Genomic DNA, 15,896 nt, shown 5'->3' on the forward strand with positions numbered 1-15,896 from the left:
GCCGGTGTTGCCTTGCGGGGCTGCGGGAGCCTTTACAGCTTCCTGGAGCCGTAAAGGCTTCCTCACAAAGCACAGCCTTTTATACCTAGTGATTTGTTCTTTTCAATAGAGCTCTGCTGTTAAAGTTAAACTGCTTTTAAATCGCGTACACAATGGCACTTTTGTTGGGGAGCCCTTTTGCTTTCAGAGTGGGCCTCAGGAAGAAAACTTGACCAAGGGTATTGTTCTGCTTCCCTTTCAAACCTGTGCTCGGCCTCTCCGCCCGGCTTGCGTGGGTTTATTTGTGTCACCCACTTCTGCCCCGTGTCACTCTCCATTTCGTTCGGCGGTGGATTACGCTCCTTAGCGGGACGGGATGGTTTTGACAGAGTGACGGGCTTCACCAGCGTAACCCAGAGCCCAAATGGAGCAGGAGGTGTGGAGGGACGGCTCCTGCGCCACGTTCTCGTCTCTTTGTAGACTACTTGTATTTATTCTGGAGGGGATAAACGGCATCTCGTCAAATCAGCTGCCTTAGTTTTCTATTAAATAAAACAAAGACAGTAATGCTTTTATCTTGCAAAGGCTGGAGAAGGCTCAGGGAGCGAATGATGCCCTGGGATGGACTGTACCTCCGCAGCTGCGGCGAGGCTCGTTAAAATTGCAGGTGTGCTGGAAGGGCAGTCTGTAGCACTTGGAGCTAAACGTCCTCCAAGTTCAGCTATTACTAGTCATTCGTTTGTTCTGGAGGCGCCTAAGACTACTGGAATGAGAGCCAGTAACAAAGCGTTTACTTCTGCTTGTAGGCTATGTAGAGTGTTTGTCAGTGTACAGGAGATTCCTGGTTTTGTAAGTTTAGCCTTGTTCATTTTTTCCAGAGATGAAAATCGGGTGCTGCCCACCATCCAATATGCCGTGACAGTCCTTTAGTACACTCCCACCTGAAGCTGCTTTGCAGATAAATGCGTCTTTGTGTTAAATTCTTCCATTACAGCTGTCTGCTGTTATTTCTGCACTAGCCAAGAATTAGAACAAAAGCCAAGTCTCTGTTTAGTATCGGACCTTGGAAAATCTGTTTCTGTAAATAATTGATATTAACATTACTACAGTTCTTACGTGCTCTGTAGAACGTGTTATGCTTGGCCTTGCCTAACTGAGCCAAATCTAAAATGAAGTGGCTTTTTTATTTTGTCGTGCAGTGTCGAAAAAACACGGCAAGCTCATCACCTTCCTTCGTACATTCATGAAGTCGCGCCCAACGAAACAGAAACTGAAACAGCGGGGGATCCTGAAGGAAAGGGTGTTCGGCTGTGACCTGGGAGAGCATCTCCTCAACTCTGGCCATGACGGTAAGAAACAATCCATTCTTGAGTTCTTCCTCCGTTGGGAAGCTTATTTCGGGGTGATCCTATCTAGCAAAGGGCTAGTTGTACTAGCGGAGAAATGTGTAACAAAAATCGATGGCTGAAAGATAAATTGAGGCTAATGCTAATAATAAGAAGCATCATGGCTCGACGTGGGAGCACTAAAGGTGGATGGAAGTACTGAAGGTGAGTTCTCAACCGCTTGAAGTCTTGGAATAAATATTAAATTTTTTTTTGCAGGGAAATAAACTTTATTTATGTGTCAGTGTCAATGAATGATTAACTGGTGTGTTAAATCCATACATTTCTCTAACTCAGTACCTTTGTATGATTCTAGCACAATTTGCAGTGTAAATCCTTCAGCTGCCTTTTCCTTTCATTTCACCAGATTTACAGGAATTAACTGGATACTATGTTTTGTCACAGCTTACTTTTCTCTCAGTTTGTCACGGTGAGTTTTCTGTAGCTCCTCTCGGTCCCTTTCGCCTGCCCATCAGCAGTTTAGGCCGGTAGCAGAGAAGAGCTGTCCATTCTGAGAAAAAATTACACAATTGTTACTGCTCTTCCTCGGATGAACTTTCATTTCACGTGCTCTTTCCTACCCCCTCGCTGTGACATCTCCCTGAAATCAGGGGGGTACCTGCATTGCCGAGCAGCAAACGGAGGACTTGAATTCTTTCACGGTTCACTAGCCGAGGTCATTCCCGTAAATGGCCCATGCTGGGGGTTATTGAGAAAAGCAGCATGGAGCAGCCACGGGCTGCAGCCAGTTTGCCCAGCAGTTAAAGCCGTCAGGAAATTAGTGACGGGTGTAGCATCACTGTCTGGCTATGTCAGCTTGTTGATCTGTTTCATATTTTTGCTCCTCGCCTAACGCAGTAGATTTTGCAGTAGACCTCTTATGCCAAAGTTGTTAATCTGATGTCTCCCAGCTTTTGCGTGCAGGCTGAAGGAGAGGTGACGTGACGTGTGGGGTAGGAAAGGAGTTTCTCTGTTGAATGTGTTTTCAGTGGTACTTCAGACTCCTTGTTCGGGTGAGTGCCTTTTGGAAAAGGGATGGTGAAGGGTGGGGAGCTGTTTCGTGCACTTTTTCCAACCGATTCAGTTGGTGACAGCAATGTGCACTCCCTTGCCTGACATGAAGTGTTTTACTACCAGTTGGTGAATAATATGAGCTTGTTCTTATGGAATCAGGACTGTGGCAAGGCTCATTGGCTTGTTAATTGGAACCAGTAGAGATCTTTATTGCTGGGGCTTGAAAAGCATCAGAGAGCCAGAAACTGGATGGTTTGGAGACAGAAACACACAGTAACCCATGCAAGAACTGCATCAGGAGTAGGTAATTTACACTGCTGGGTAGCTGGTGAGCTGGTTTTATATTCATGCTGTGGGAGCAATCTTGGAGGGCAGGAGACATGCCAGCAGAGTGAGCTCATTAACGGGAAAGAGAGAATTCTCTTTTATCCCCAGCCCTCCTCCTGTCCATTTTAGTTAGGCACAAGTCAGCAATAATTAAAGCTTTTCCCTGCCCTCTGCGCTGACTTCTTCCCCTGGCTTTAAGGGGTGCGCATTTCATTTAGCAATGAAAGACACATCCCGAGCTGCACTAAACTCTTCTCACTGCACTGGAGGCTCCTGTTTGACGGTCGCTAGGAGCTCCCTTCTTGTTCTGGTCACTCCCCTCCCATCACGTGCAGCCGAGTGACTGTGACTGAGCTGTGCTAATGAGGTCTCTTCATCTGAGAAGTTACCAGTTGCTTTCACCCTTGATTTAATAACTCTTTCCTAACTCCCTGGAGTGAAGCAGATCCAAATTGAATGTTGCTAACAGGGGCAAGTCTCCATTTCACACAGCAGGATTGTTTTTTTTCTGTGTGATTCAGCTCTCTGACCTGTATTCCAAGTGACGTAATCCCCGGGATTGGTTTTGTGGAGACATTTCTGGGTTCCTGTGAATCAAGCTCCGTGCATGCACAGCATTTTAAGATTCCCTCACTCTGTAGCATTAACGTTCCTCAGTCTTGGAGCCAACTGCAGTGCTGATCTGCTGAAAGGGGACTGAGATATCACAGGAGACCCTCAGTTGAGTTAGATAGAGCAAAGATGCGGTCCTGCTCCTTCACCTCATAACCAGAACATAAACGTAAACAAGTATTTTTATCGGAGCACAGAGAACCATGCATGGTACCTACTGGTAATGCTTCGGGATTACAACACAAAATATCTCAGTTCAGAAAAACAAAAAAGAACCCAATACATTCATAGATTCGTTTAGGTTAATGCTAGTTTTGATGGGTTGCTGTCCAATACCCAAAAGATTTAGCAGGACTGAAGGAGAAAATGACACCGTCCACGGTGTTTGAAATGAATTGCAAGGCAGTCACGTGCTCCTCAGAAATGCGATATTGAACCAAACTGGAGTAAGGTTAAGAATTTTATTAATTATCACCTTTGGGAAGCTGACAAAGCCTAAATTCTCAAGAATTCGCTGTGAAACAACACGAGCAGTCCCAATTTTGCAGTCATGAACATCTGAGACTTTGCTGGTCTTGTAGATAGGAAATGGTGAGAGAGGAGCAGACCGGGAGAATAAAAGGGATAAGGAGAAAACTGAAATAGGTCTAACTTTTTTTTACTGAACACTCTGTTGAGGCAGCCGGCTCAGACTGCTTAGCTAGAAGAGTGCATTTGCTGTTGTGTGTCTGCATCCCCAGAAGGGAATTTACAGAGACAGAGGAAACGTTTTACCTGCTGCAGTACGTCGTCTCCCTGTGGGCTCAGCAAGTAACCACCCTCACTCTGCATCCCTTGCGCCTCTTGCAGAAGGAGAATACATTGACATGCGATGTATAGGAGGAAAGCGATACAGAAATGTGACCTGTCTTACTGTTACGGAGCAGGATCCTGCAAAGCTCCGTACGCACGCTTTACGTTCAGCACGCGCCGAGTTCTGAACTAGCAGAGCGTTTCTCTTCGTTTACCTGAGTTTTTGAGATCAGTCTTGCGCTGAGGCAGGGTGCTCTCTCTTCTGAAAGGTTCCTCTCAAGCTGGCGTGACAGAACTTGCGTCTGCCGAACTTCAGGGTGTAATATGTCTGTTTACGGGAGTTTCTCCTTAGGGGAGGGCGGCTGGGTAAGACGGGATGAGTGGAGCACGCAGGCTGGTGTTGCTGCTGCCTTTTCATTTTTGATGAGGATGCAGTTTGTCATTTTTTTAATTGGTGTGTGTGGATCCGAGAAGTAAGCAGGTATAGGGAGGGAGGTAAGGATTTTAACAAATGTTTACAATAACAGCGGTAGGGGTGAGTACTGCACCTTCAAATCTTTCTGTATGCCTGGTGATTCATGTTGGGGATTGCGGTGGTTATTGGGCTGGCACCTGGAGACAGGCAGTGTCCTGGGTTTTGGGTTTGGTTGTGTTTTTTTTTTAATTCCAGTTCGCAGCGTGCTGGCACTTTGAGCTCTCCGAACAATGATGGAGCCCTTCTGTGGCAGGAGTTACACCTCCACATGGGGTGAAACAGTCCTTTCCCAAAGGCCCTTGTAGGCAAGATAGCAGCGAGGGGAAGGAAGCATCATTGTCCGGTTTCTTCGATGAGGATCTGAGTCATGGGCAGATCACAGGAATGTTTTTTCAAAATCAGCTGTGTTCCAAGCTGCTTTGGAAAACAGAACTTGGGAGCCGCGGTGCTCCTGGTCCCCGGGCTGGGGTGTACATAGTGTGTTGCTTCCAGTGAAGGTAACAGCGTCTGTCCTTTTGCTTCCCCTTCTCTGTCCCATGTCAGTACTGAATTATGGGCGGGTACCCGTAGGAGTAAAACCAGTTGTGATGTGAGGGATTTTTGACTTCTCTGTCGGGTCTAAATCTAGCAAAGGTTGTGGTGATGCTCCCTTCGAGTACGTTGGTTTGCACAATATTTCTCCAGTCAGCTCTAGCCACCCAATGGAGCCTGCCTTAAGAGGCCCGTCTCCATTTAATTTTAGGGCGTTATTCATTTGTTGGCTCCTTCTGGGTTTTGAATACTTCCCCTGCCAACAAAGCGTCATTTGGAAGCAGACCAAGCTTAGCAGGGAGTAGCTGTTTCTTCATCGCCCTGAGAGATGTTCCCAGCTGGTTTGGTGCTGTTGACACCTGCCATGCGAGGTTGTTTTATGGAGCTGTGAGATGCAGCGAATTCAGCATAATCCCTGACTCGTGAAGAGGCCTTGTTCCCTTTGTAGGTAGAGAGACTTTTTTCCCCCCATAATTTTTTTCTCCCAAAGGAAACCAAATAGAACTTAAATTTAGCTCGACCCCAATTAGAAAGAATTGTGCTTGCAGAGGATGTGTTTGTTCAGTGTGGGAGCTGGTTAAATAAATGCTGCATTGCAGCATCTGTACCATGTCCTCGTTTGTGCCTCAGAATATTTCAAAACGGAGCTCTCCACAACTTCTGAATTTATGACAAGTGTGGGAGTCTGCAGTGATGTGGTTAGCAGAGACTTTGTGCCTGGCTGCGCGGAGAGGCCAGCGGATCGGAAAGCTGGGCAGGCTCCTGGCCGGGGTTACGGCTTTACGCAAGGGACAGCGGCGGGCTGGATGGAGCCGCCATGCGAACGGGGAGGCCAGGCAGTCGCAGATTTGGTGTTCCAGTTGCGGTGGTGCCGTTTCTCCCTGGCTTCGGGAGCTCACCGGTCGGTCGGGGTCGGTTAGCAGCCACGCAGCCGGCTCTCTGGCGTGGTCGGCACGCCGGAGAAAAGCCACCTTGCTCTTCTGGGAGCAACGGAGTTGTGAGCTGCAGCGGACGAGGGATTACCTTGCAATGTACTTTATATTGAAATGCTGCTGGGAATAATGTGCTGGAATTGCTTGGACTAGAGAGGATGGGGTATAAAATACTGGCGGTTCTTTTTCCGTGCTGAAAATGTTCCTGTTGCCTGGCACTCGATAAAGATGATCGTTTCTCTCTTGGCGATCAGAGCGGAGCACAGGCTAAGCCTGGCGTACCCTAAAACGGTGCTATCAGGTGTTCATTTCGTGAGGTAATCCATACAATACAGTCAGCTCTGTTGACTTTTGTAGACTAAAAGCAAATGGTATTTTTTGTACCTCTTGATGCATTTGTTGCATTGATACATCATCAGCTTCCAGAATTGGAATAGATGGATTTAGAAGTGGCACTCATTTTTAATCTAAAAGTTTCCCATCTTGAAGGATCTATACCTCCTTTTCAAATTATTAGACAATACCAGTGATCTGTGATCAACAGGAGGAGGTATTGCTTTTCTTGCTGAAAAGTAAATGCCTACAAAAACCAAAGTTTACTAACACACCTGGTTCTTGCTCTCTGTCCTTCCTATTCTTCCCAGTTCCCCAAATTTATTAGCAATTATTTTGGACAAGTTGGGTAGGATTAAAGAAAAAATAAGATGAAAGCGGAGACTTTTCAGAACTGCGTGCAAGATCAAATTATAGCAGATACGGGATCTTGATCCTGTTACGTGCTGGGCGCCAGCAACCACTGTTGGCAAGGGATGGTTTTATTCTCTTGTGCTGGTTGTTAATGCTCTTCAGATAAGCTCCTTAACGGCACCTTGGGATTTCTGGTGACTTCACAGCTTGTGCTGGGTCCTCCGGTGTTACCCTTCCCTTCGAGCCATCCCCTGGCTGCAGTTAAGCGATGTAGTTGCCTTTGATGCCGATTTATTGCAGATTTGAGTATGGGGAGAACGCTGTTACCAGAACAGAGAAACACAAGGAATGAGATCTCGGGCAGCATCTTGGCAGGGATCTGCAAAAATCTGGTTCCCCTTAGCTCAAGCATAAGTTTGGTAATCTATATGTCATCTCCTTGGTTCCTCGTATTAATGCGAGGAGTCCCTTTTACTAGCTAATAATTTTCATTATAATAAAAGTCTGCCTGGCTGGCTTTGGATCTTCGCCATCTGTGAAGGAAGCCTTGATTTGGCCATGCAGGACAGCTGAGTCTTACATATTTATTAATTTTAGTTTTTCTTGATGTTTTAACTCTTAGAGGGTAAATTTAACCAGTTTCCGCTCTCTTACTGCTAGAGAATGAAATGGAACGTGACAAACAGGAAGTAAAGCAAACTTCGCTGAGAAGTAGAAAGTGATAAATATTTACGAAATTGTTGCTTTTTCCCTTCCTTTCTTTAAATGCTACTTGTAACTGGAAACACAAGGCAGCCCCTGAAATCCGAGAACCTCCTATTTATGTTCTGGAGGCCCAGCTGAAAGCCCTGCTCATGATGTCCTTGATAGGGAATTGCTTTGCTCCAAGATTTTCGCTTCAGAAAGACCTTTTAGCGTTTGCAGAGCTTCCATCAGAAAGAGACCCTCAAGCTTTACCTGGACCTTTGCAGTTCAAACAGCAAATAGTTACGTGGCGGCACAGCAACCCTGGAGTGTAGTTCCCCAAGTATGCTCGGAATTGTTATGACTTGAACGCTGGCAACCACATCAATAGATTTGTTTAAGCAGCAACTTCTTGTTCTTATACAAAGGCTTATTGAAAAGCTGCACGAAAAAGGTAGGTCGTGTGTGTTAGCCGTAACGTTTAGATCAGAATGATGAAATTGGCCACAGCCCTTACGATGGGCTGAGGAGAATGTTGGCTGTGGATGAGGCTGAAGGTTTATATTAGATGTGAATGAACCCTTGGGGCGTTTTTGTACTTTTAATAGGTATTTTCAGAGTATCCAAGCTGACAAGTTTGAATGTGAACTGAAAAGTTTCAAACCTCCAAGGAGCTTCAGACCTGGCATCCTGCTTTTACTTCTGTCTCTGTTTTCAAAGGAGTTTTAAAGGAGTTCATGACTGGAACATAAATCAGAGTTCTGAAGGATTTGTTTGCAATTCTCTTTTCTGCTAAGATGCTTCTTGTGTGACTTTGGGCAGGTCCTTTAAAGTAGGGTTCATCTCCTTTACTCTTGGGCATCTAGCAGTTATCCAGGTCTAACGTCAATTAACGTTGTCGCCCATTAAAGCGGATGGGTACATCTGGAGGGTGGTTCACCCTGTCTACCATAATGTAGGTGTTTAAAAAAAAAAAAAGTGGGTCCTACCTAATGCAGGTATTGAGGAAACTGGAAATCTTCCTGTTCCGCCTCCCTTAACAGTTATTTTTCTGTGCGCTATGGTCCTATTGAGAAGGCTGAAACTAATTGTATCGTACATGGCTATCGTTGTGGAAGGGCAAATCCTACACGCAATATTTTATTTAGTTAACAAGAAACGGTAACAGGTCTGTCAGTGCCCGTGAACGAGTTCGGGAGACAGCTGCCCATAGATAGGGAGGACATGGTTTTCCATCAGTAAATTTTTTCCACTATTTGAAACTTTAAAAGTTGTTTATAAGCTGCATGCCATGGAGATACATGAAACTTTTTCTCCTCCCCAAGTGATTTACTTTTGTGCTTGAGAAATCATTAGCGAAGGGGAGGATGCGACACATGCTCTTACTGATTTGCCTTGCGCGTTGGAGCCCAAACTGACCGTCTCTGTTTCTTACGATCCTGTATCGCTTCCTGCTTGGTTTATGTTACGCAGTGAAGAAATACTGGCCTGTCTCAGCACTTTCACTTGCACCTGAGCCCATGTTTGCCACAGCTCTGCGCACAGACAGTGTGAACGGGGGACAAAAGTGGTGGTAAAGTTGCGTTTTGGGCAGTAATTCAGTGGGGCTGTGGTGCCTCGACAGCCCCTTTGAGCTTAGGGGTAATACTAGCCGTACCCTTCCATTCATCCTGCTCTCCTGCTGGCTGTTACCTCATTTGGCTGTCCCTTTCTTCAGGAGGTTCGCGAGATACTGAAACCTGTCGGCCTCAGACATGCCAAAACCAGTTTCTTTGGCAGTATTTCACAATTTACAGTAATTTGTGAATCAAAATCCATCTCTAAAGGACTTGGGCAATCAAAGAGCTAAGCTGTAGTCAAAGTTCTGGCCAGTGAGCTGGAGCTGGGCGCCTGTGAGCTCAAACCCCATCTCTCACACACTTCTGGTGGCCTCGGGGAGCTTGCTTGATATCTCCCCTTCCATCTCCATGCTTGTAAGATCAAACTAATGGTCCGTATCTGCCCCCAAGGTGCCACAAGGGTAGGTTTCTAATACTTGAGAAAGTACTTGGAAGATGAAGAGCGTGATATAAACATGAAATAGTATTTATTCAAGTGTTAACACAGGTTGGCATGCTAGATCCAGAGTAGCCTTGTGAATGTCTGTAGGAAATAAGTAAACTTATCTGCCTGTATCTCCTATATTTGTTTTGTTCCTTGGTTGGGTTTGCATAATTTCACAAATCTAAACACGTCAGCCATTTTGGAAACCCAACGGTGCCGAATTCACTGGAGCACTTCTGTAAATCGTGAAAAGCCTGTGTGTTTTAGGTGCCTAAACGTTTCTTCCGATCTGGTAGTAAGTGCCTCTGCACGCACAAACCCGTGTGACATCAAAGATGGATCCAGCAGCTTGGACAGAAGTGCAGTAGTTGACCCAAACTGCAGATGAGCAGAGAATATTCCACGTCCTGCAGACGCGTTCTCCGCTACACAAACTCCTTCAACACAAGTTGATACTTTTAAAGGCCAATAGTTTTGAGCTATTTTGGGCAAATTTCCAAACACAACAGGCACTGTTATTGCTTCACCATCTGCCCTCTGAATTGCTGGAACTCAGGATTATTGGGTACGGGGTTAGCATTACAAAGAGGTGCATGGGGTCCCCGTGGAGAATTACTTGTTTGGGGGAAGTAGTTGCAGAAAGGGAGAGCTGAGCAGGCCGTGCAAGCTTTTGCAGTTAAGAAAAGAGACAATTTCTGTCTCCCTTCTTTTTTACCCTGCCTGCAGCTGTGAGAAGAGAAATTCTTTATGCCCGAGTGACCCACAGGACAGCAGGGAGTTGAAAATTAATTTGCATTTCGAAACACTACAGCTGTAGGGGGAACAAACACGAGAAAAAGTGTTGCAGTCTGTACAGGAATTGCTTGTGCTCTTATCCCTCCACTCTTAACGAGGTGGATACTTTTTCCCCTCTGAACTTATTGCAGTAAGTGTAATTGATCTAAACAGAAAAAAACAGCACACAGTCCAAATATGAATGTATTAGTAGTACTTTATTCCATTTGTGGATATTTTGTATTAAAAATAAAAAAGCCAACTCCAGAGAATTAGGTGGATGCAGCCTGGGAGATTACAAAGGCTCCAATCTTTGATAGAGGTGCAGGAAGGTACCCCTTGCAGTCCCCAAGCACAAAAATGCCCTAGCATAGACTTACCCACAACATCGAGAATGTTGCCGATATCACAGGACTTAAAAAACGTGGTTATCTACCTTCCTGGCCTGATGCAACACCGTGGGGTTTATGCTTCTCAGGCTTGAACTTTGCGCTTTGTTTTTACACGTTCCTGGGTAAGCTGCCATAAAAAAAAAGTCCAGTCTTAAAAAGCAAAGTCCGGCGCCAGAGGCCGATTCCACAAATGGGCCCTGCGTGGTATCTGCTCTTGGAACCCGCTCGTGTTTTATGGCCCCCTCTTCCATTATTGCACTTTCCCAAATGCAAAAGTCACGCTTCAGATAAAAACGTCCCATGTTACCAGGAGATAGTGCAGCTTGTGCTGGCTGGCTCGGACTTTACTCAACTCACCAACGGCATAAATAATTTTCATGTGGGTCACTTCTTGGAAGTGAGGAAGAGAGCATCTTGAAGGAAGTTTGCTGTTTGTTTGGTCTTGCGCGTCTGGTGATTCAAACCGGAGGACGCGGATTTAGGAGTGAGACGAAAGTCCTTAGAAGAGAATCTTGTAAAGTTTGATTTTCTTCCGAATGTGCGGGGGGTGGTGGGGTCTGCGTGCTTCTAAAATGACACATGCAGGCGACTTGCTGGGTGGCAGGGAGCTCCGTAGGGAACAATAGAAAGGAAAGCTTTAACCTCTCTGCCCCGTGCTGGTTTACACCTTCGGTGTAACTCTCACTGCAAGGTGGAGGGAAGAGTTTCAGAAATGAGTGGTTTGAAATGAGGTTCCTAGAAAAAGTTATAGTCTGAATTCGTTGGGTTTTGAGGGTTTTGGGGGTTTTTTGGTTTTTTAGAAAATACTTGGACAGTTTTTTGCAAAGCTGAGCTAAAAATAGGAAGAATAATTGGGGTAAAAGCAACTGTATTTCCTCGGGTGAGGATATTCATTGTTGGGTTCTTACAAAACCATGCGGTAATATAGCAAGGGAGACAGGATTTATTGGGCTGATTTCAGACGTCTAGAAGTTGTCAGAGTCTCAGCTAGTCACAAATCCTCAAGAAAGGAGCACGTCCATAATGTACTTTGCACCTCTCGTACTGTACGGGGTGTCCTCCGCTGGTACCCATCCTTCCTCGCTGCTGGGCAATTAAGAGTGAGCTGCCCCCACCTCAACTTTATCTTGTGGCTGATGGTTTAAACTCATATTCTTGTGGCTCAGAGCACAGCCCTTAGCCTCCTGTTATATTCCTTCACTCAGCTCTGTTTTTCCCGTACGCTTCCCGAGTATCAGTGCACGTACTTGACAGCCGTGGTTATTACCTCTGTTCAGGCGGTTCAGGACAGTTTATTTCATTTTCCTTCTTCCTGCTGGGCTGCAGGTTTAGCTTTCCGCGTTAGTTTGCTATGTGTGGAATTCAGCTGAGCAGCTGCATTTCAGCGTGCTACGGTCCATTAACCAGCCAAAAGGCCTGGCTTGTGCGGCAGTCCACCTTACTGCTGTAATGTTGTGAAAACGACACTGCTAGGGGGGAGCTTGATGGGAGGCCTCGTTCCCCAGGCTGAACAAATAGTTCTGATTCCAGTAACGTACTAAGAAAATAAAAAAAAAAAAAAAGCAAGCCTCCCAAAACCCAGGGAGGGAACATTACAAAAGGTTAAAAAGGAAAAAATAAAACCAAGCCGATAGGAAAGGAAATGGGCCTGATTTCAAGATGAATCAAGATGTTCTTCAGAATGAAAACCATAAAACTTCTGCTTCCTCTTAATGGCAAAGAATTAACCAGTTAACGAGCCCTAGGAGATGCAATAAACCTTTCAAACCAGCGGAGAGATGCTCAGGAACGAGTTGAATAAATTCCTTTGGCCGCTATGGTGATGAAAGATGCTAGGGTCTGCTTTGTTGATGCGGCCACGTTTCCAGCCTTTTGCGCTTTGTTTCCTGGAACTACCGGTTATTTGAGACAGCGAAGGGAGGGAGGGAGGGAGGGAAGGTGATTGATTTTGGAACGGGAGACGTGTACAGTGCTCGGATTCTCGCGAAGAGGTAGGTGTTCAAATGTAGCACCTGCCAGCGGGCTTTAGGCGGCTGCAGCCGAGCCAGAGACTTCACTGCAGAGAGATCATCTGGAGTCAGTGCTCGGAGACCGTACTGCTCAGGGAGGGAATAAAACCCACAGCAGTGTTAGTACGCTTCTGTTACTTGCCTGGGAGCGTGGGACTGGAAGGGGCTGTGTGCTGGGTTTGATAAGCACGGACGCCAGTTCTGGGCAGAGAGGATTGTTGGGGCTGGAGCAATATGCTGTGCCTTGCCCCGTGCTTGTTCCCTCCTGGCGTCTTTCCCGAAGTGGCCTGCTCGTGGCGGTTGTCAGAAACCGGGTGCTGAGCTAGGTGGACCTTTATGGCTGTTAATACAAACCACCTGCGTCATCACGTCTGGTTGCTGTAATTGCAGGAAACCGCAGTAATTAACGAACATTAATAGAATTTTAGTGTAGATGCTACTACATCCTATGAGAAGAAATCTCCATCAGTTTCCCGCTGTGAAAGCGGCTGAGATTCCTCTCTGATTCAGATCTGGTAATTGGTCTGGGATCTAGAAGCCGAAATCGGGACCTGAACACTGAGAAGTTCACCTCTGCTGCAGGGGAGGGATTTATGCAATAGACAGAGATAGGTACCTGAAAAAGTCACCAGGGGATGTCAGAAGCCACTGTAGGTGGTGGTCTTGGCACGCTTCGCGTTCGCAAAATTAAGTCTTAGCATGTGCTGTCATCCTGCCATTTCACTCTGATGGTAATAGACACTATTCCCTCCATATGTGTGTCTATGCGTATATGTAAATGTACGTTTAGCTAAAGGGCTTGGGATTCAAAGGGGAGAGGGAGGTTAAACATGCATGTAATTGTCAGGTGTCATCTTTCTTGAAAAATCAGAAAAATCAAGTCACCATTCCAGCAAAGGGCCTTCAAGTATAATTATAGCCCTACTTGAATTTCAGTCACTTCTCCAACTATGCAGAATTCCCCCAAAATATCTGTGGTGCTGGCATGATATATTTAGCTTAAAGAACAGATCGTCCTGGTAACCAGATTGGGAAATGCATAGAACAAGCCTGCTAGAATCTTTTCACTGTATATTAATTATTCTAACTGTGCCCGAGATCTTCCACGTCAAATAAGTACTTTAGGAAGCGTATCGCTGGTGCTGCGTCCCTCGCCTTCCCCCTGTTCTCCCTTGACCCCATTCGCATTGTCACAACAGGTTGCTGCTCTGCTGAACTGGTACACAAATACCACTCTTACCGTGCTGTTTGTTTACACAGCTAGACAAACCCCAGAAGGATAAGGCCTCGGAAGCGTGCAGAGCTCGCTCCCCGTGGCACAGGCCTTCAATTAGGAGGCGCAGGCGGGTGTCCTAGCTGTGTTCGTGGCACGTAGGTAAACAGGAGAGCTGTGTGTGCACCGCCCTTCTCAGACGGTATCAGCCTCCCTGGTAGGAATTAGGCAGGCAAGGAACATGCTTTTTATTCATTTGCTTATTTATTCATTTCAACGGGTGCTACTAATTTCAAGGGGACCCCTATTGAGTTTCCAGTATGATGGACCATTAAAGTCTTTGGGATTTTGCAGCTAAGCATTAGCAGATCTTGCCACAACACTTTAAAACTTGGGTAGACTCCTTTACCCCGTCCTTTGCGATTCTTGTAGTCGGGCAGGTGGCAGAAGGAGATGCCGCCGATGCAGTGCTGAGCCCAGCATCCTCCTCAGCTCACTGATGAGATTTGTGACCTCCCGCCTTTTGTAACGGGTGCTGGTGGGGAGAGACACACATGTGGACGTCTCACATAGTCTTGCTTGGTTCTCAGTGAAACCAAAATGAGCATGAGTCTAGCGTGTCTTGCAGTCTAGGGTGCTTTCTTTTCTCGCAGAAGAAAAGACACCGCTGACTGTGTCGGCATCTAAAGCCTTGTCCTTTGCCTTCGCTGCAGTGGATGGTGCTGTTCTCATCTCTCTGCTTTTCTGCACCAATTTGTACCTGGGTCACGCTTGTCTCCTAGCGCTGTAGTGCAATGCAAAACGTATTTTAGCCCTTTTTGGCAGCTGCTTGGGTATGATGTAACTCCTTCCCTGTCCACTTAAAGCCTTAAAAACTTTCTTCTTCAAGAGGTGTTGGATCTTTTTGCGTAAAGGGGTAAGCGTTGTCCTCCAAAAATGTTTTTAAAAACAGTATTAGAATTTAGGGCCATCTGTTCCGCCTGCCCTGTTCTCAGACATGTAGCTTACGGTGTTGTGGGTGACTGATGCACATTTTACCAACAGGCTCTCCAAATGTGTATTCACTCAGCGGTGAGAAGTTGTTGCTTATCCTGGCTCTGAGGCCGAAATATGTGTCTGGTTGATTCCTAATGCCAACAGTTGTGGTGCTGCTCTGAGCTCGCAAGGCTGCCAGCGGTACCTTCAGCTTCGGAGCTGAGGTTTCCTTCTGCAAATGTCTTCTGGCTGCATTAGTGGAAGTTGAAATTTCCATTGCACCTACAGGGGAGAGCAGAAGGTGATCACCTCTGCTGGTTTTCCTTCCCCCAAAAAAGCAACACTTGGTTTCCAAGGCTCTTTCTATGCCGTTGCTTAATGTACAAGGGCTCTGCTTGCCCCAAAGTCTGCACCTTGCTTTGAAAAACAGTGTGAGATGCTGTAAATGCCCAGTAGCGTAATACTAGAGTCCGACCGACGCGCTTTTGGCTGTCTCTTGGTATCTTTGGGTATGGCAGGTCCAGGGCCTAACCTGCTGTAGCTGAGCCTGCGTGATTGGCGTGCCACAGGGATTTACAGGTTTTGTTCTGTCCTGTGCTCGAGTGCGGAGCAGATGTGCCCTTAGCCCAGCACGCACCTGCTGATTTCCGGGGAACCATTTAAAATGAGCCTTTCCTCCGGCTGCGTGAGTGTTCGCTGCAAGCCGGGAAAAAGGCAGTGAAGCGGCCGGGGAGGGGAAAGCGCAGAGCTTCTGAGCTCTCTCAACTTAGGAGAACTGACTGGCAGATGGCATTTGCTGCTTGGTATAAGGGGATTTGCCACGTGACCCGTTCAGAATCTGTGTCACGTGGCAAATTGATCAGACCTGGCATCTAACGTAGGAATAAATCTAGATCACCACAGGAGCTGTAGCAAAAAGGTGGCTCAGAATCCACAAGGATCTGAGCTTTCTCCATGAAGACTTGCTGATGCTCACAAGAGCTCAATCCTGATTTTCTTTCTGCGTTCCGGGCAGCTGTATCTCCTTTTTATAAATAAAGTAATTTGCTCCTCCTTAAGCTTACAAGGATGG

At 46.4% G+C, this 15,896-nt stretch overlaps 1 protein-coding gene across 1 annotated transcript in view; it reads left to right on the forward strand.

Moving 5' to 3' along the window:
• ARHGAP32 (Rho GTPase activating protein 32) overlaps positions 1 to 15,896 on the forward strand; it is a 258,308-nt gene that overhangs the window by 217,972 nt on the left and 24,440 nt on the right. The window contains exon 14 of the mRNA XM_075173070.1: positions 1,179 to 1,328. Coding sequence (XP_075029171.1) covers positions 1,179 to 1,328 — 150 coding nt within the window. The remainder of the gene's footprint in view (positions 1 to 1,178; positions 1,329 to 15,896) is intronic.

The sequence above is a fragment of the Calonectris borealis genome, chromosome 24 (genome assembly GCF_964195595.1).
Source record: "Calonectris borealis chromosome 24, bCalBor7.hap1.2, whole genome shotgun sequence".
NCBI classification, from domain to species: domain Eukaryota; kingdom Metazoa; phylum Chordata; class Aves; order Procellariiformes; family Procellariidae; genus Calonectris; species Calonectris borealis.